This window comes from Furipterus horrens, unplaced genomic scaffold, assembly GCF_987537825.1.
Source record: "Furipterus horrens unplaced genomic scaffold, mFurHor1.1.pri manual_scaffold_39, whole genome shotgun sequence".
Classification (NCBI taxonomy): domain Eukaryota; kingdom Metazoa; phylum Chordata; class Mammalia; order Chiroptera; family Furipteridae; genus Furipterus; species Furipterus horrens.
The window spans coordinates 113688-135593 of NW_028327209.1; the positions used below are offsets into that span (position 1 = coordinate 113688).

A 21906-nucleotide genomic window follows, 5' to 3' on the forward strand; every position below is an offset into this window, starting at 1 on the left:
GGGATGTTTTTGTTTGTTGATTAAGCTTCTAAAAATAATATATTAAAGTTAATATTAAAAATAGAAGCTTCAAGAGATTTGATATTGAAAACTTAATACTAGTAAAAATAACAGAAAAACTAATACACATTGACCACTCCCAAATGACAGACACTGTGGTAAACAACATTAATATAGTGTGTCCCCTCATTAACTAGTCATGGAAATTAAAATAATCCAAGTGAAACAACGTATACAAAAAACACAAAATAACAAAAATACTTAAAAGTCTTGTCAGATGTTAATACCAGTATTAATTATATTTCTCTTGAACAATTAGTTCTCTCTCTTTCATTCTCTTTCTCATTGTCAATGGGAACTTGATAAATAGCAAGATTCTCTTTCTGAGCTAACACTTGGAGATCTTAGAGGCAAATTTCTAGCATACCAATAGCAGAGTTATTGTCATTGCAGTGTGCACTTTAAGCATCATTCCTGGCTTCACGTTGTTTCTTTTTCTGCTTCATCCTATTTTAATTTATGCTATCTTCCGTTTTGTGAGCTGTAAACTGCCTTAAATCCTTTCAGGGAGAGAGCAAGATATATATTATTATTAAAATAAAATAATAAATAAAAATATCAACAGCAATTCAGAAAAAGAAATAAAATTGACCAAGAAATTTAAAAATGTTAAGTCCTACTTGTAATCAAAGAAGTTCTAACTGGAACAGTAATGAAATGATATTTTTACCTATCAAATTAGGGAAATATAACTGATCGTCCTCAGTCTTGGTAGAGGCACATGTAGATTGGCACCGGCATAAACTGCTATTAGGAGGGTGAGTAGGTATAATATCTTCATAAATCAATTTGGCCATTGTATCAAAAGCCTTAAGAGGGTTCATGCCCTGTCACCCTTGACTTCCACTTCTAGAAATCTGTCCAAAGGAAATACTATACGTAAAAACACTTTATTGCAAAGCTTCACTATTATCTTACTCAAAATAACAAAAACTTGAAAACCAGGTAAATGTCCAACAGTAGCACAATTAATGCATTGTAATATTCCTATGTGCTGTAAAAATGTAGCCAGTAGAGATGATTTTGAAGAGTTTTAAAATATCAGAAAATCAAAACATCATGTTAAGGAAAAAGTTAAGATACAAAAACATATACTACATTTCCAGTTTCATAATACCCATATGTACATGCTACAAAGAGAAGTGACTGGAGGGAAATACAGCACAAGGTTAACAGCATTGATATCCAAGCACTGTAAGTACAGGAAATATGTATTTTATTATTTTTACTCCATATGTTCTGCAATGTCCATGTATTATTTATGTAATGACAAAGTATCTAACAAGCTAAGTAAGAATGAGAATAATTGAGACACGAGACAATAGTCACAACAGCAGTGTTTGCTCCACATGCTCTGCCGCTGCCTGCAGCCTTTCAAGTCCAGGAAGGATGAGTTCCCCTTGATACAATGTTTGTATCTTTCAGAAGCTGTGCTTTCCACAGAGGCCTTATGAAGCCAGTTTTTATTCCCAACCAGTTCACTCCTTTCATAGGACTTAACATAATCTGATATCTATTTGTTTACTTGGTAATTGTCCTCCTGTGTTTTACTCATCACTGGATCTACACAGTGTTGGGTGAATAGTAAATATTCTTAAATGTTGTTCGGTTAATAAATGGATGAAAAATGGCAGTAACATTGGAATAGGGGTATAAGTTTCTGTGGAGATTACTTTGAAATGAGTGCTTTTGATAAGACCTTTTATAACCATTTTCATACTAGCTGCTATGGAATGAATAGAAGGAAAGCCCCAGTAAGGGTGCTATACTATGCTACAAAGGGAAAAGTCCCGGTGTTGGACAAATCTACAGTTAATGTATGCCTCAGTCCTAGGTTAGTCGTGCGAAGTTTAGCAAGCTATTTGCCATGGCTTCTGTGTCCTTATGTGAGAGGATTCCAGGAGATAATGGGTGTAAGAAGTTTTCTGATTCCATTCACTGCTCAATTATAAACTTCACAACGGTGGAGACCAGATCTATCTTACGCACCTGTATCCCTAGAATCTGATCATATGGCAACCACTCACTTAGGTGAGTGCTGAGTAAATAATGGACTTGGCCATGAGACCAAGCCGAGATGTCCTCTAGGACAAAGGCAGAGGGCAGGAGCTCCTCTCACTGGAAATTGGAGAGTGTACCCAAGTGAGTTCCAAATTATATCCAAGAGTAACCAGGAGTGTTTGAGCCTTGAGAATGATAAAATCAGATTATCAAAGCAAAGAAAACCTCAAGACCACGATGCCCATCTCAGAACCAAGAGTCAGAGGTGCAGGCTCCTTGAGACAGATGATACTGTCCTAGCTCGAGTGGTTCTCAGTCCCCAGTGGGCAGATTGTGGAGTCAGGTCAGAAACAGTCAGTGGGTCAGTAAGGATGAGACACACTATTCATGACACTTTATTAAAAGTTGAAAGCGTGTATTCTCCTTCCCTTCCTGAATGTTCTTCAAGGAATTTTAGGAAAACCATCAAGACTTAGCTAATTCAGGTTGATAAATGGAAAACTGAACAAATTTGCATGTGATCTGTTTATTTCCTCATCTACATCCAAAACAATTTTGAGATGGTTCTTAATAGAATTTTTTAAATAACTGCAGCTTTATTACTTTCAAATAGATACACTAATTCATAGTAACTGCAGCAAAGTGTTTTCAATTAGACACCCTGCTGGGTTTGCTTTAATGAATGTCTAAGTTCACTTCTTCATTTGAATACAAACAGAGAATGTGCCAAAGTTTTTCAAACCTGTCCCTTAAAGTAGGGGGAAATAGGCTTATAACTTTGTTTACATTATTAACCTGCTCAGCAAGCGCTATCTTTATACATAGATACTTTCTATACCAATTGATATGTCATAAGCATCTTTAAATACTTGCATATATTTTATGTAATTATAAACAATTATCTATAGACATGTCTATGGACTGTATGTTCACATCCATTTATATGATTTTAGAAGTTAATGCAGGTTAATGGGCACTCACTTGTAATTGGGGAGAACTAAGTTCCTCCAGGCCACTCTTGGACATAATGTAACCATCTGTCTACACCCTCCACCTGCGAGTGAGAGGTGCCCCGACCCTCTCCCTCTATCTTTCTGGACTCATCTTGGCCACCTCTGCATGACCACACGACCATTCAGACCGTTCAAAACCATTCTCGCACTAGATACTATGGAACAAATACAAAGAGCGCCCCAGTAGGGGGCAATGTACTGTAATTTAAAGAGCAACGTACTGGTGTTGGACAGATGGAAATTTGATGCAATTTAGGTTTGATGGTTCGCCCATGAAGAATCTCATTTGCATGTTCAGTAAGTGTCTCTGTGTGTGTGAAGATGCTGCAGACAGCACCCAAAGAGGTTCTTTTTATGTCTACAATACGTATTTTAGCTCCACACACAATGAGATTTAAGGTGAATGTTGGATTTTTATGATTGAGCCTCAGCTTGACATTTTGATCCTTAATCAGATCAGGAGCTAGCATGATATAACCACCGCGGTATCCATTGGCAAGTCAGGAAGCTGAAGTGTGAGTGCAGCTGCATTATTAACTCAGTCTGGGAAATTTGATGAGTTAGGGCGCAGTTTTCCCAATTGGTACTGCATACAAGCCTACTCTAGCCAATTATTTATATATATATATATACATATATATATATATGTATATATATACAATGTTATTCATAATTTAAGTTCAGAAAGACATTTTGTCAGAATCCATTAATATTTTTCAAACTCAAGAAATGCACTTACCGTGGCATTTTATCAGGAAGCTGCTGCCTAAAAAATGCCAAATGACAGGAAAAACAATGCCAACCCAAACATGACCTATTAATATTTCCTTAAATTCTTTTGAGCTACAGTTTTTTTTTCCACACATGGTTTGAAGACATGGGGTTAATGGAGGTAAATCTACTGGCAAGTAAGAATGTAAATGAATGTAGATATATAAATATGTGTATCCCCTGTGGTTTATATGTTTAAAATGATGATCAATCAACATCCTGAGGGTTCTACGTGAACTACATAACTTCATAATAAAACCATAGATATAATTTCTATAACAGGAACTGAAAATATCAATGTTAATAAATTTATTGGACACCTTCTATGTTTGAGGGACTATGCTAACTGCTTTGTATGGACTTTTCTCATTTAAACTTTATTGCATCCATACACATGAAAACACAGGGCTAAAAGAAATTATGTAAGTTGTCCAAGGTCATATAGCTAGTCAATGATAGAGGAAGGTTTCATACCCAACAATAGCTGACTGTAAATTATTTTCTATTCAGTGTTTTATTTATACATGCAGTGAGAATGTCCTCCGTGGCCTGATTTATTTCTCCCAGTCCTTGCCCCGCCCTTGGACTTTGCCTGAGAAAGCTGCTCACACACAAAGATGACTCAAGGGCAGAGACTGCTGCTGAGGCTGCGACATCCACATCTGTGCACACACAATAAATGGCTGAGTATGGGGTGAAAAACCAAGAGAGGCACAGATGAACTCCCCTGTACCCTCACTGTCACCATCACTGCTACCCTTTCTGGGGAAGCGTTGCAGCAACAAAATGTGCCCTTCTGGGTAATGCAAAAATTAAGAAAAAAGGAGTAACTTATCTTCATATTGTCTTCCATCTACCACCACTGTGGCATACTGTCACAGTCTCAGGTGACGCCCTGCTCCCTGGCCTCCACTCCCTCCAAGTGAAACCTCCAAGTGAAGCTATAGCATCTGAATCTGAACTGGTGCCAATCAATCTCCCCAAAGTTACATCCCTCAAGCTGTTACCCCAGTCCACCTTCAGCAGCACCCAACTCATGTAAGTTTTGTTCAAAAAAGAACAGAGACAAAATCAGTCTCTGCTCATCAAGATATTGTTTATACTACGGAAAGCTAGACATAATCTCTAGCCATTAAGAGAAGATTAGTTAAAGGAGGGAACATTCCTTCATGAGAGCATAATGTTGCTATTAAGAATAATATGAACTAGATATGTATTGTCTATTGAAAAGGTGGCGTATACAAAATATGTATATTAAATAAAATAGTCTGTACAAACATTCTACTAACATTTTTGGTTTTCCTGAAGTGGCAGTTCTGTAACAGGGGTTGCTTACCAATAGCATACAGTGATGTCAGGGGCACCCCAAATCTTTCTTCTTGCCACAGGTCCTGAAATTCCCCCAACAGCCATTTCTTCATGTTTAAACATTTTCCTCCAGAAGGCCCCTAAATGTACTGCATGTATTTCAAATTAAGACAAACATTCCCTGAAAGAGATTCAACTTCTATTAGTTTCCTCTATGCGTTATTAATTTAAGCTAGATGTTCTGCTTACAGAGAAAACAAAGTCTGTAACACTGAACAGTTGCACGAATTTTAGGGGACAGTTACCAACTATCAAATTTGAGAAAGAAGAGACCAAAGGAGGAGGCACTTGGCAGAGCTTCCTGCCAAGCTTCAGCTTCCTCTCACTCTCTACTCCTCGTAGCTGAGGCCACTTCCCACTCACATTCAGGCACAGTCCTCGTCCTTACCTTCCCCTCAGCCAGGCTCAGGGACTAATCCTACTCTTATTCAGGGAGAATTTAAGATGCCCTGTCCAGATCCTTACAGAAGTGTGGTCCAAGAACCAGCAGTTTTAGCATCTCCAGACACTTGTTAGAAATGCAGAACCTCAGACCAGACTCCAGTCCTACTGCACCAGTATCAGTGCTCTACGTCAGTTTCCATGTGACCCAGCATTAAGACTAAACTTGACCTCCATCATATACTTGTTGACTTGTATACTGTGATTCGGCTTAGCTCTGGTCCTCTCCCAACATCTTGGAGATGCTTTGACTCAGATCCCTAGCCTGCCAACTACAATTTTGACCAACTGGTAGACAACTTGGATAATGGACCTATACAGTTTGGTTCATTGTCCCCCCCAAAACTCTCCCCACCTTACTGTCAATCTGATCTATATTACTTCTTTGCTTTCTAGTCAAACCAGCAACACACCAGTCCATTTCCCAGAGAATTTCAGAAAATAATTCCTGGTGCTTGTCACTGGTCTACCTTCAGTGCAAGGAAGTTCTCCCTTATTTCGCTTTGTAAGCCTTTGTACTCTTGTTTTTCTTCTCTGTGGAAATAGTAACCCGTTTATCAGCTTCTCCTTTGAATCATTATTAACCCATTTCTTACCCTGCTCTTCACATCTTGTAAATGACATAACAAATCATTGTGTTCAGCTCCTCTGGAGGAATGAAAGGTGCTGACCTCGTACTCACATAATGTTACCATCACATGCACTTGCCCAGGTTCTTATCTACAGCTGAGCGCGGAAAGAAAGAAAAGTATTACAGAGAAGAAATATAAACTTTGATCCTGACCAAGTGATTTTTCTTTCATTTCTTACATGCTTTTAGAAAATGACCGTTTTGCTTCACTAATATGACAAATAACGACACAAACCATTTTGTAAAGAACCCCGTTACTTCCCAAATGCTTTCAGTCCAGCCTCTCCATTTATCCTCTACATCTGGTGGCAGAAAAAGCATTTGATAGGAGAGAAGACTGAGGCTCAGAGAACTTAAGTGACTTTTCCAAAGTTCAGGCAGATACTTAAACCCAAGCTTCCTAATTTCAGATCCATCACAATTTCAGTACAATGTGTTCCCTCACATTAAACTATACTAATAACTTACTAAGCATACAAGGGTAAGAAGGCACATGGCTTCCAAAGTTCTGCTCAGCATTTCAGGAAGGTAACTTGAGAAAAAACTTATCAGAACAAATAAGAAATTCATAATATGTTCATTTAATTACTGCTCAGGGTACCCTTAGTCCTTGTGAATTGCCTTAGGTGTTTAGAGGGTTTAACCTTTCAGGGAGCTGAATAGTTTGCAGGTCAAATATAAAATCAAGCAGCCAATATACTGAGAACCAAAGTCAAGTCCAAAAGTGTAGCATGTATTTTGCTTTGTGTCATATACCGAATGACTAATAGGCAGCAAGGGCTTTCAGGGTTATAATTCTAGCCTGAGGTTCTGGTAACTACATGAAACCCTTGAGTGGTTTATGAAATCATAAGGTGAAATTATAGCTCCCCATAGGCAAAAGTTGTTGAAATGCTTTCAACTGTTGAGTACCATAAGTAGTCAGTCCTTTATACCAATTATAGGAAAAACTATATTAAATGCATAGTTATTTTGACAAATGACTTTAAATATACAATTTTTTTTTTTAATGAAAATGGCAGGCAGGCAATTCATTAGCCATCTGCTCTATAAATAACTCTAAGTCACTATATATCTACCACTGAGACAAGAGCTCAGGTAACAACAACAGACAAGTCAGATCCCTAACCCTGCCCTCAAAAAACTTCCATTTTAGTGGGAGAATCGGACATTAAATGGCCATAACTCTGTGATGAGTGTTACAATGATGAACAGAATGCTTTACCAATGTGTTAACAGGAAACTGGCCAACTTGGGGGTGGGGATCACAATCAGAGAAGGACTCCTTGAAGAAGCAGTCATAGAACTGAGCTCTGAATAATGAATCAGAATTATGAAGGATAAGAAGAAGAGAAAGCTTATTCTTAACAAATATAATGACGGTGAGAGAGAAAAAAGAGACCTTGAATGGAGAACAAAGAGATCTAACCTCCATCCAAATGGCAGGAACAGCTGTATGGAACTGCTAGAGGAAAATCAGAAAAGAATAAAAAAATATTGTAACCTAAGCATTAACAAGAAATACACACACACACACACACACACATGCATTTATACACAGATATGTGCACATGTGTGTATGTATATTTTGTGTGTGTATGATATATATATCATGTAAATAATGTGTGTGTAGTATATATAGCACATCGTGTATCTATATACCATAATATATTCTGTATAATATATGCATATAATGTCCATGTGTATATAATATAGTATAAAATATGCATGTTTTGTGTGTGGATGGATGGATGTACATGTGTGTGTACCAGACCAGAATTTGAAGTGAGAAAACACCAAGCCTTTTTCTATAAAATGCCCCTCTCCAGTCACAAAAGAAAAGAATAATTTAAGATTCAAAGACTCTAGAAATGATATTTAAAGAATACCTAATTAGGATGATGAAATCAGATAAGATCATAAAATATCATGCTGAATAAAACTATAGGTACAAGATTCTAAAAGAGACAAAGAAGTGATTTAATTACATTAAATAAAGCATTTACCTAATGAAGACATCATTCATTTTGGAAGCGAATATAAATCTTCCCATCAGATGGAAAAACCCAGAAAAAGTTACTGATCACACAAGTCCTCTTTCAACAATATTTCAGTGTCATTTCAAACAATTAAATTACATTATTATTTTCAGTGATAATGCAATTTTTGTTCTATCAACTTTGTAGTATACATAATATTTTCTTAGTGACTAGGTACATTGACAGTAGAGTTTCAGCATAGTTAAAAATAAATAAGTGACCTAAAGTCATACACATAAAGTAAAAAATAGACACCGGATTATGTTTCAGAATGTCAACTACATCAATAGTAAGTAGAAAGAAAAGAAACAATTGGACACACAGACCAATAGAACAAAGCACTTACTTAAATATGTGCCCCACACTCGAAATAAAGACCATTTGCTATAGGTAGACTTGCTCTTGGTTTTATGATATTTATCAGTAATTCTGTTCTCCAAAAGTAGGTTTCACTAAGAAAATGACACTTTTGGAAAGAAACCTCAGTAATGTGCCATTTATAAAGGACACAATTAAAACAGACCTAAGCTAAAAAATTAAAAGCTTGAATAATATAGTTCGTAAAATATAGAAATTATTTTTAAATGTATTTTGTCACTTAAGAGTTCATCATAAATTCAAAAATTGTAAAAGTTACCTAAATATTTATTTCCTCTCTGAAAATCTGTGTACTAAATGAACCTCTGAAAATAATGAAATATTTTAACCATTTTTGCATTAAATACTATAATATAGTCACATAAAGAAAGAATCTGGCTTTTGGGAGTTATAATTCTTTTATAATCTTGCTCAGATGTCATTTCTGAGAGAAGTGGCATGTAATGACTGAAGTTTTAATAGCCATTCATACTTGGAATTTTTTATGCACTAATAATACTTGCAGTAAAAATGAACAACATTTTCCAAATACAATAACTCAAAAATAAATGGAGACATTTGTGCAAATATTTCATTTTTGAAAATCACCTCAGGCTGAGTCAAACCATGGAAAATTTTAGCTCAAAGAAAATTCTTCCTCCCCCATCCCCCCTAAAATTTCACAAGGATGTGGAAACGGGATTATAATGGAAGCTGTCTTGCAACATTAACTGCAGTGTTCATTCCCCTAAAAGCCATAATTCATGGCTGTTCTACAGCCTTTTTCTTTCAGCAATTATGCATATTAGAGGAAACTTCGAATACATAAAAAGCTAAATGCTAATAGAAAACCAAGCCTCACAAAAGACACGTTTACTTGACAAGTTTGTGCTGAGGGAAAATATGAAAGCTAACTAGCCCACCCAAGTCCTAGGTATCCCTGGTTCAAGGGGCTGGGAAAAGCATGAAAACTCCAATCACAGGGCACCTCCCATGGCTTACAGCCTGGGATCCCTCATCAACCCATTGGCTGTCACTTCCATCACTAGGGGACGGTGCCTTCTGTGGGAGGAGGATATAAGAACTACCAGCTCTCAGGCTGTCTGGGAAATTCAATGCAAAAGTTGCTCTCTCAAATAAGACAATCTGCTACATAGAGTATTCAAAATCACCTCTTGTCTTCTTTTTCTCTTCTCCCTGTCTTCTTCAAAGGTCCATGGAATAACATGAAAAGCACTTGCCTCATGGTATTTTGATCATCCTTATATTTTCAGTACCCAGGACAGAGTCTGGCACTTAATAAACATTAACTGGGGAAAAAATAGAAAGATCTCTAAGTCCTGTTTCACATTAGAAAACATGGTTTGTCTTGTCTCTTCTACATGACTGGGCTTTGTGATCCTGGACAAGGTACTTAAGCTCTGCACATCAGATTCCTCACCTAAGAAACAGAAATGAAAATAATTCCTACTCACATCCCTGTCTTTAGGCAATCATGAGATACATAATGTGTATAAATTACCTGAGCACAATGATTGGCCTTTGTCAATGTTCTGTAATTGTTTGTTCAATCTACTATAGAATTGTAGATGACCATAATCCCAGATTTATAGATGACCAGATGAATGAAAAAGGACAGATAATACTTAATATGAGGGCTGGGGATTACTCTAGTTATTCTTCTCATACTTCTAACAATAGGCCAAGACCAAATGCATCCTTGACTTCTCCAGGGAGAATTACTGCCAAATTCATGGCATTCAAGATTTATGTATTGACAAACATCTTTAAAATGAAGCCTGTGACCACTTTTAAATGGAAATGCTCAGAAGAAGCCCAGAAGTATTACCAAGGAATGTGAAATTTATTTGTATAATTTACAGACTTAGACTAACCCTCCAAGCAAGTGGCATAAATTTAAATCTGAGAAGACAATATGCACACAGACACACACACACACACACACAGTGAATTTATTGTGCCCCTCATTATCAGAATAATAAATCAACCAGCAACTGATGCTCTGTACCTAGAGTCTGCAGAAGACATGCAGAACAATGGACACAATTTGTCCTCAGAAAATGGATAATTAAGATTAAAACACTGCACTAAAACTAAGTAAGGAAGTGTATTCTCCATTAAGTACCCAATGAGCATGTTGGTATTCTGATTGCCTATCGAAAGTGGCCTCCTCCCCTAACTTTCTCTCTTCATACCATTTTTTTCTTTTCTTTCTTTTTTTCTCATTTTTTTCTCTTCTTTAATTTATCACTATCTGTTACTATCTGATCTGCCTTCTGTTCATTGTTTTTCTCCACAGGGTTAGAGACCTTTTCTATGTTAGTTACAGCGATTATTAGCTGGTATACAGTATGTATGATATATATGTGTTAAATTTATGGGTTCTTTGTTCTTAAACCTATTACCTGACCCAGAGATCCTAACTCAGGTGGCAGACAAGACCAAATCAGAAATATACTTGAAATCTTTCAGCAAGAAATCATTCTATTCTTCTATGATCTTCTTCCTACCAGTTAATATAATTCCAAAAATATTAATGAGGCATTTTGATGGTTTCTAAAAGTTCAGAGAAACTCATGTTCCCTTCAAAAATACATGCAAGTAAACAACTACCTGCACTACACTGTGATTAGTGAAATAACGAAAATATGTAAAAAGGAGCTGTGGCACCCAAGAGGATAGTCACCTCCTGGGAAAATAAGAGGAGGCTTCTAAAAAGAGATAGTAACAATCTAGGTTTCAAAGAAAGACAAGGAGGGACCAACAGAAATGGGAATCCCAGGCAGAGGTAATAGCCTGGGCAAAGCAAGATGGCATCAGTTGGCCTGAGTACTAAGGCTTAGAGACAAAAGATCTCAATTAACTTTCTGGATTCTCATTTTTAGTTGTTACCACTGGGTCAGTTAGCAGTTAGTACAGTAATACTACACAACCAACAACCACACGTCAGTGGCACTCAACAAAAAAACAATTATGGAGCTCACATGCTGATCAGGTTTAGCTGACCTATTCTGGGCTCGCTTACATATTTGGGGGTCCACTGGCTGCTGGCTGATCTGGTGTGGCTTCAGTACTTGCTGGGGCACTTGGCTCTGCTCCACATGGCTCATCTGGCAGCCAGCTAACCTAGGCATGCCCTTCCATGGTGACAGCAGAGCGCCATAGCACAAGTAGAAACATGTAAGCACTTTCCCAAAACTGCTTACCTCTTGCCTGCTAACATTCGAATAACTAAAGTAAGTCACCTGGCCAGGACCAGAGTGAGAGAGGGATGGCCGTCATGGTCACTTGGCAAAAGGTGTGAATCAAAGAAGGAAGAAGAATTGAATCCATTAATACAGTCAATCAATTGCACCCACTTAATCTCTGGAGTTTGGTTTCCTATTCAGTAAGTGGAGAACACAACTCCATCTTTTTATTTTTTTTATTTTTCAATGACATTGAACATTCAAAATTATTTTATATTACTTTCAGGCATACAACATTGCTGTTAGACATTTATATAATATGAGAAGTGGTACCTTCAATAATTCTAGTACCCACCTGGCATTATATGTAGTTATTACAATATTATTGACTGTATTCCCTATGCTATGCTTTACATCCATGTGACTGTTTTGTAACTACCAATTTGTACTTAATCCCTTCAGTTTTTCACCCAGCTCCCCAAATCCCCCTGCCATCTGGCAACCCTCAGTTTGTTCTCTGTCTATGAGTCTAACAATTTCTTCATCTTGACATACCAGGGTTATTAGAAGGAAATGTATAGAAGCTGTTTTTAAAGCTCTTTAGCTAAAAAACTTAGACAAAGTTATTATGAAAATCTAAAGAGATTGGTGTCACTCTGCGGTTTGCATACCAGCTAGCCATACATTTAGACAAAACATTAGTTCCGTAGACAAAACATTAGTCTTGAACAAGGCTAGTACATTTTTCAGGCTATAATCTAAAGAGGGCATCTAAATACCAAATTTGACCCCTTAGCAAGTGAGGTGAGCTCAACGATACTCATGATAACCACTGGAAGTATCACTAATGGCTACTTCCAGAACCAGGGAGGAAAAGAGGTTCTATACTGTTTCATGCCATAAACTTTCTGCTTGTGTTCACAGTGAGGTTCATGTATTACTTGTGACATTAAATAAATAAATATTTATTTTAAATGTAAAATTTTTGAAAAAACTTCATACAGTGAAACTAGTTATGTATTTTCTTTATAATTTCCTTTTCAACAGCTCAGACCTTGATCTGGACCTTCAGAGTTGCGTCTGTTCAGTTTTCATCCCTAAATATCTGTAAAGTCATAGATTTTTACATTTTATTTTTATTTTAATTACTCATGTCATCTTGTGGGTCCAGGAAATTAGGTTCTGGTCCCAACTTTGCCATAATAAAATGTTTGACCTTGGACAAGTCACTTAACCTTGGTCAACTCATGTTTCTTCATCAGCAAATTAAGGGTTATGAATTAAATAGTTCAATCATAATCAGGACTAACATCCTATAATTCCAGGAAGAAATAGTCTGTTTGCAAATGAGCCAACTTGAAATAAGTCAGTCAAGAAAGACCAATACTGTATGGTTTTACTAAGATGTGGAATCTAAAAAACAAATGAAACAAAAACAGACTCATAGGAAGAGACCAAAGGGGTGGTTACCAGAAAAGAAGGGTTGGGAGTATTGTTGAAAAGAGGAAGGAGAATATAATCAATAATACTATGGACGTTTGCACAGTGGCAAATGATTACTAGAATTCGTGGGGTGATCACATGGTAAGGTATAAAAATGTCAAATCATTATTGTATACCTGAAACTAATTAACCGATATAAGGATGTATACCAATTATGCTTAACTTAAAAAACAAAGAACATGAGAAAAAAAAAAGGTTAAATCAGGATTTAGTAAGTATACAAGTTCTTAAAATCAATTTTTAGTTTAAATTTTTGTATTTTTTAAATACACAAGCCTGCATCTCCTAAGATTTTGAGCCAGGATGTCTAGGATGGGCCTAGGTGTATATTTTGAAAAGGCTACCTAGGTTGAGGAACTGATTAAGAGCTACTGGTCCATATTATCAGGAAGCAACACTGCAGGGGAGAAGCAGATCCCAGCTCGGTACAGCAGAGTAACACCACACACGGGGCAATAGCTAAAGACGGGGACTTGGCTGAGGCGCTGTGCACAGCCACTTCCTGTCCAGCTGTATTTACTAGAAGGGGATGCAGCGAGAACATAAGTGAATTCAAAGTAAGGCAATTAGCAATCTAAACAGCCCCTTTGTTGGTAAACAGAGGGTTTAGATAGATTTCTTATTGTTTGTGTCTGAAACTAAAAGTAGTTAATATTTTTTGACTATGTAATATATATCAGGCATTAAAAAAAAACACTTTCTATAAGTTATTTCATTTAATTGTCCTTAAAGCTCAATGAAATAGATCCTATTATTTGTGTCTTACAGATAAAGAAACTAAGGCATGAGAAGGTAAGTGATTTACCTAGTAGCATTTAGCTAGTAAGTGGCAGAGATGGGATTTGAACTCCGTCAATCTGGGCCCTCTGGCTCTTCGACTCAACTGAGAACAAGTGCCCCCTTCTAAGCTCTGGTACCCCAAAAAGAATCTTGTCATTTGAATGCAAGCATGAACAGCTCTCTTGGTTGTCCGGAGGACTGCCCTGTATTGAAACGAGGCAGCAGACAGGAGAGAAAGGAAGGCAGCCTTCTGGTCTTTACTCACGGAGTTACAGGGCTGAGTCACGAGATTCTGAGCAAATGCTTGGTTTTCGTATGAATTTTAGTCTTCATTCAGATGGTAACTTAACAGCTTGCATCTCTTTTATTAATTGTTCTTACTTATGGACTTGCCTTTATACCAAATGCTTATTTCACTTGTTCCCCAAACATCCTTTGGGTTGGGTGGTAGTTTCTAATTTCATTGCTGTTCCGGGTGAAAAAACCGAGGTGCTCAGAGGTTAAGTAACTTGCTAAATTAAGGCCCAGTTAGGAAGTGATTGAGTTGGGATTTGAACCAAGTAAATGAGTAATGAATCTTTCTTTGAGCCTAGAAGTAGCTAAAAGCATTTTCAGCATTTTTAATGGTAGTGAAAAGATAATAGGGAAATTAATGATACTCAGCTCACCAACCAAGTTGTATTTGTTCATGTCTTTTTCCTAGAGATCCTGGGTGTTTTCATTCGGTCCTGTCAATATCCTTTCCTTTTAGGATGCTCCATTTTAAACACTGTAGAGGCGTAATCAAACCCTGAGTTAAAATAATGAACACTCATATTTTGTATGATCACATAATAATATTTCGCAAAAGCCTGACCTTATTTGTTAACTTAGAACAACCCTAACCTGTTGTTTTAAATATTTTAATAATACAGGTTTTTCTCCTTCCCCAATGAGGCCCACTTTTTTCCCCACTTTAATTATGTGAGCTAGAATCCTCTTTCTCACACATCTTCAGTTCTCAACCTTGTTAAAATTAATCATATAATCCCCCTTTAAAACATAGTATTAAATCACCATAGTAACACAGTATCCAAGCTTTATAGATAAAACATAACAGCCATAAGAGGGTAGCATTTGGTGTCCCCTTGACAGCTCTATAACTTTTATAGAAATGTGTTCCTTCTCCTGGCTTGTGGAAGGTGGAGGGATAGCATTACTTACACCTGTTTTATTACACGCTGCTTTTAAATTGCCACCTTGTTTTCGTTCACCTTCCTAGTTAAAAAAGGAGAGTGGAACACTATTTTCTTTCTGAATTATTTTCTTGTACTCTTTAACCACTTTCCAGGGGATGGAATTGTTTGTATGACCAGGGAGGGTCTGTTGATCTTTAGTGCTAGGATACCTTGAAAACCTCTTTAATTTTCTTATGCAGCTTATGTGAGAGAGTTTTAGAAAGGAAGGCTATTTATATTTGAAAACTTATTTCCTATAATATCCAAAGATTCAGAAAGTCTACCTTTGGAAAAGGCCTGGTGAACCTTGATTTTTTAATTTCCACTGACAATTTATTATGTAAATTATAGGTGAGAGCATCTATTTGAATATATTATCAATTCGACTATATTTTGCAAAATGCAGTGTATAAACTACAATATGACTTAATGAGTTCCTTTGAAAAAGTCAATGTCAAATTCTAAAACATCATGTTAGCATAAATATATGTACTATAATTTGGAATATTTGCATTTTTAAAGAGGAGTCCAAGCTAACTGGTGAACTGAATTTTAGAAGTGGATTTTAAAACATTTTATAACTCTTAAAAAAGAGGTTAGGGATTAATCTGATTAGTAATATGATTTTTAATTTATTGAAACATATTTTCTATTTTATGTTGCTTTTATGTGTGGTTTGCTGATATTTTGTGTTATGCAAGATTTTTTAGCTTTTTTTTTTTTAAAGATTTTATTTATTTATTTTTAGAGAGTAGAGAAAGGAGAGAGAAAAAAAGGGAGAGACACATCAATGCATGAGAGAAACATCAATCAGTTGCCTTTCACACGCCCCATTCGGGGACCTGGCCTGCAACCCAGGCATGTGCCCTGACTGGGAATCGAACTGGTGACCTTTTGGTTTGCAGGTCAACGCCCAACCCACTAAGCACACCAGCCAGGGCTTAGCTTTTTTTCTCTAATGTCTTTCTTTAAAACCTTGTTTCCATTTCTTAGAAAGCATCTTGCATTGTTAAGACACTTAGTATTTCTGTTCTATAAAATGTAAAATATGTTCTTCATAAATTAAGGAATTTTGAAAGATACAGGAATTTAGGAAAGTAATAGTTAACCTTGCCCTTTTTTGAATTCCAGCTCCTCCCCTTAGTGGCTCTGTGAACTTGATTCAGTCTTTCAGGTTTTTAAAAATTATATTTAAAAAAAATATTTATTGATTGGTTTGAGGGGGGAGAAACATTGATTTTGTTGTTCCACTTATTTATGCATTCATTGGTTGATTCTTGTATGTGCTCTGAAGAGGGACCAAACCTGCAGCCTTGGCATGTTGGGATGAGGCTCTAACCAACTGAGCTACCTCGCCAGGGCTCCTTTGGTTTTCTTTTCTGTACAGAGGGAACATTTAAGTTGCCGAGACAACTCTGTGACCAACACACAGCAGAAACTCAAATTCTGCTGTTGCAATCACTGTTATTTTCTGCACTAAGAGGAGTGATCAGATGAGCAAATTAATGACCAGTTAACAGCAAGCTGGCAGAAAAGGCTTTGGTGTGTGTTAGGCCTAGGTTTAAAACCCAGTGTTTTGCAGTTTACCAGTTGGCACCGTAGGCATTGCCTCTCTAGGCTATTTCCTCATCTGTACAATGAGGTTAATAGAATGCACCTTTCAGGATTTGATGGACCTACAAACAGTGCTACCTGCCTAAACTCGGGAAGTAGAAGAAGGTGTGGTAGCTGTGATGAGGCGGTCACTAGAGCATGCTGCTTGCTGCCTTTTTCTCTTTTTTTACTAGCTCCCAATCTGTTTCTGTGAAGTGTGTAAATTTTCAGTTCATTTATAAAGAGTTCCACTGAGAAAGGAAGTGTTACAGGTTCAACGACTTGTCATGATTAGACACTTTATCAGGAAACTTACTGCACATTCATTTTCCCCTTTGTTCTGTCTTTGCCGCAGCCTCGCAGTTAGCCAAGTTGGCCAGAACTTCACGTTCGTGCTCACTGACATTGACAGCAAACAGAGATTCGGGTTCTGCCGCTTATCTTCAGGAGCTAAGAGCTGCTTCTGTATCTTAAGGTAAGGGAGAAGGGCTTGGCAGTTGGCTAGTTCTGTGAAACAATGTCAACTTCTGCGTTGTTCTTCTGTAATTAAATTTTCCAGCTGTTCTTTTTATTTTCCTATCTGTTTCCCACAAGTCACTGCACTTGGGGAGAAAGACTTCACAGTGTTGTCCTTGCACTTTAAGCTCTGCAGATAATTGTATTTATTTATTTGTATCCCATTGCCGGGGTGGGAAAGCGACCGTTGCTTCTGTGGAGTATGGGGAAGCCAGAGAGCCAGTGTGGCTTCAGTTGCTCCTGCTGTTATCTGGAGCTGTCAGAAGTTAGCCTGTTAGGCTTTCCTTTGGACATTTTGTGTATGTAAGATTATTAATAAAGTATGTGTCTGTGGCTCAGGACGTCTCGCAGACACTGATTGTGTCCTCCTCAAAAGTAACACCCTTGCCCCCTTTGGGTCAATGAGTGAGGACTGTTTCCCAACTTGGCTACCTCCGGGGAGGTTTGAAAAAAGGGCTGAAACCTGTAAGACGACTTCTCTAGGTCTTCTAAAATCCTTTTCCTCCACCAGAGCCATACTTGCTTAATGCTCTGCTTCCTCCTGCCAGAGGGGTGAGGAGTGTTCTGGGGTGGGAGGGTGTGTGGAAATCGGACTTTGGAGCCTCTGGCTCTGTGGGCTCCTGCTGGGCGCCTCCTGGGGGGGAAGTAAAGGCATCCACACACTCTCCTCTCCATCTGCCTCGGTTAAGTAGGTGTCAGAGGGGCCTGCCTCCTGTCTCTCTCTGCTCATGTGGAGCAGCCCACAGGGCAGGACAGCGGGGAGGCGCCCTTGACAAAACCCTGGTCCCCAGTCTTGGGCTTCAGCCTGGGGATAAAAGGCCAGACCTTCTATGAATTCCAGAAAGAGTAGTTCTCTGGTGTATTAGTCTCTGCACTTTCTTCCTCTCCTCACCAAGAAAAAACGGCCTCCCCCGCACCCCACCCCTGTGCCCCTCAAGCACAGATACCCTCACACCAGGGGGAAGAGGGCTGACTTTTGGAGTGCCTTTGCTCAGTAACTGTCAGTCCAGACTGCTCCTTTTGTGTTTCGCTACACAAATATTATTATTGTTTTTAATCAGCAAAAATAACTCTCCTCTTCAGGGAGCATAGCGTCTGTAATAGGGGCCCTAGAGGGCAAGTGTTGGAAATGACCTTAGGAAGGAAGTACGCCCGGGATGCTTGGTGAGACGAAATGTGTGCCGCTGTTCCCAAGCGGGCCTGGGTAGCCCGGGCCCAGGGACTGCCTGCCCGGGTGTTGGACTCTGTTGGAAACGACTGTTTCCTTTCTGATTGAGTAATGTTGGTCTTTTCTTTTCTTTTTAAAGAAAATTTTCTCTTCCACTTTTACCTAATTGGCCAGGACACTGCATATTTATGTGGTCCTTTAGAGGAGATGAGGGTTTAAACCAAGGTCTTGAAGTTTTGCAGAAAGGTGTTTTTCCCTGAAAAATTTGAGTTATGGTGTTTTCCTTTCAAAGCTGGTGTGTGTGTGTTGGGGGCGGGGGGTGACTTGGAACTGACACTTTCACAATCACACAATTTCTGGGAGTGGAAAACTATTTATTTAAAAATTTAAATAAAAAAATTGCTCTCCTCTGATTCTAGTATTTGACTTCGTGTATCTGTATGGAGCATAATGGACTTCATGTCTGCAAGAGGGTTGTTGGATAGGCTTCACACTGTCATCACTTAGAATGAAAAATAGCAGCAATTGGTGTGTTTTCTATCTGTTATGCTGGCTTGGAACTATGGAAAAAAATTTGGTGGGTTAATTCATTCATTTGTTTGTCAGCTCTTAATTGGGTGCCTACTGTTAGCTAGTCCCTGCCCTTAAGGAGTTCCTAAGACTAGCTGGGGACATGGATGATCACATTGCAGTATGCTATATGTCTGTAATACATGGTGTGGTGCGTTCTCACTATTGGCATTCCAGTGCCGGAGAATACTGAAGGTGATGAAGAGTACCGTGTGAATACTGGGATATGCATTTCAAGGGTATTTTACATGGGTCGAGGTGGCAGTCTCACTTTATCTCCTCCAGCCTGTGCATGCAGAACAGGCATACACTTTCCCTGTGCTCGGCTTGGGAATGTTGCTGGGGTGAGACATGAACGGAAGGGTCTGCTGTTACCCCTGGCTGACTGCTTGGTGACACGTTCAGTGGAGAGTGGAGAGATCTGCCGAGAGAACATGAGCACAGTTTGGGTCTGGTTTACATTATTGGCATTGTCTCTCTTGCTGCTGGGTCTCCTTGCTTTTTTTTCAGATGCTTTCCCTTTAGTTAGCCTGTGCCTTGAGGTCCAGTCACCATTCTGGTGCCCAGTGCTCTAGGTCAGGTCTGCTCATACGCCACCTCTACTCTTGCTTTCCATTTACTCTCATGAGGAGTGTAGCTCCCAGAGGTGGCGGTCTTTGCCCATGGAACTCCCACTGATCCTAGCTTCTTAGGCCCCCTCTTCTCTGATCTCTCTCTCTCCCAAGCCCACGTGCTTCCTTGGTACATATAAGCCACATGGGCTCCCTGAGCAGCCTTCTCCAGGCAGAGGTAATCATCTCCTCTGGGGGCACCCAGATGCTTTGCATACTTCAGTTATGCACTCATAAGCCTTGATCACCCTTTGTCTTTCTCCTCTTGGATAGTTAACTCTTTAGGGGTAAAGATGGCATGTTAAGCAAGTTTGTATCTCCAGCCCTTAGTGTAATGTTTGACCAAGGTAATGTGCGCATGGCTTTCAGAGATGGGGAGGTGCATTCCATTCAAATGGAAGACCAGGGCACTGAAGACTCTGAGTTAGAGTACGGGCTTTACAGGACACTAGCTGAGAGAGAAAATATGAAATATAGTTACTTGCAGAAGCATGGTTCATATTACCAAACTTATTTTATATTAACACATTGTATACAGGCATTTTGTGCCTATGTATCATGGTGGGAGCGGGAGATTTTTTGAAATATGCGCACTAATTTTGTCATTGCATAAAATCACTATAAATTGAAAGCTACTTTGAATTTTCTTTATGAAACTTTGGTTTTCTTACCTTAAAATATATTCTTTGTCATTATTATGAAAGATAAAGGCACTCATGTACAGTTTGCAAAAAATGTAGTTTTCCGTATCCTGCATACAATGTGCTAACTATGAGAAGTGAACCTTTGACTCTCACCGTGATGACCCCGGTGTTATGTGCCAGGCCTTGTGTCAGTAAAGGACTAGGCCATCAGTATTACAAAATTTAAACTTAATTTCACAATGAAAGGTTTTTACATATTCTTTATATATTCACTTGTTAGGTTCATTGTTAGCGAGCATTGTCTGTTCCTCCCACTAGACTGTAAGCTCCATGAAGGCTGGAAATTTTTATCTGTTTTGTTCACAGATTCACCCAAAGTGTATTAAAAAACTTACTTTGTAACAAATCTCATTAACATAAATACCATGGTACATAAAGTCAAATATATATTTCCTCCCATGGTTAACTAGTTTTTTCCATTAAGGTGTTTTAATTTTCCTTGAGAGTTATAATACTATTTAACTAGTTGCTGGATGGTACTTAATACTAGATTAAAAAGCACCAGCTATAAGAGCAATAGCTATGGGTAAAGTTAGTTGTTCTTCATTATAAACCAGGGAACACAAGTGTTTTAGAATTTCCAGATAGCATGGTCTACATGTAGAATGGTATAAACATTCACCTCTGAACTCTTTTAACCATAAAACAAAGTGACCTAGGATCAAATTTTTTTTTTTGTGGTTTCTGACTTGCCTAAATGACATATATCTGTCAAGAGCATAAGAGTTCAGAGAAAGAACCATGTCGTTTGGTGGGGATGGGGCGGGGCCGTGTATTATAGGAGAGATGCTATATAATAATAATGATGATAATGATGATGTCTTTCTGTACTCTTTATAAGGGAATTTAAAAAATATTTATGTTCATAATTTTTCCTTTTGTATACAGATCTTATTGAAGCTCTTGAGAAAGTTTGAGTAGCTGTCTTTTCTTTATACTCAAATAGAATTATTCAGAAATTAGAAGACACTTTGGGAAATAACTTGTTTCTTCAAGATGGTATCTAAAATTTTTGTTTAATATTTAAAGTTTTTATTCAATTAGTAAGTATCTTAGTACTTATATATATCAGGAATGAGCAAAGCGTAACACTTGGTCTTTGGCCTTTATTTACCTCAAGGTCCCTTAAAATAGAAATAAAGGTCTAACCCTGGCTCCCTATAGGATGAGACCCTTTCAGACGTTATGTTCATCTAAGATTTTGATGAGCTGAACTTTCTGAACTTGATACGACAAACGGAAAACAATATGTACTTTTTGTCCTTTACCAAATTAAAAATTGAACATGCTTCTGGGTACACTGTTCTCAGGCCATCTCTGATTTTGATATCCATCTCTCATTTCACTTCTACCC

The 21906-nt window shown here is 38.0% G+C and overlaps 1 protein-coding gene across 1 annotated transcript in view; it reads left to right on the top strand.

The window, feature by feature from the left end:
- LOC149990028 (glutamate receptor ionotropic, NMDA 3A-like) overlaps positions 1–21906 on the top strand; it is a 105218-nt gene that overhangs the window by 76929 nt on the left and 6383 nt on the right. The window contains exon 5 of the mRNA XM_090265696.1: positions 17339–17458. Within this exon, the coding sequence (XP_090121822.1) occupies positions 17339–17458 (120 nt within the window). The remainder of the gene's footprint in view (positions 1–17338; positions 17459–21906) is intronic.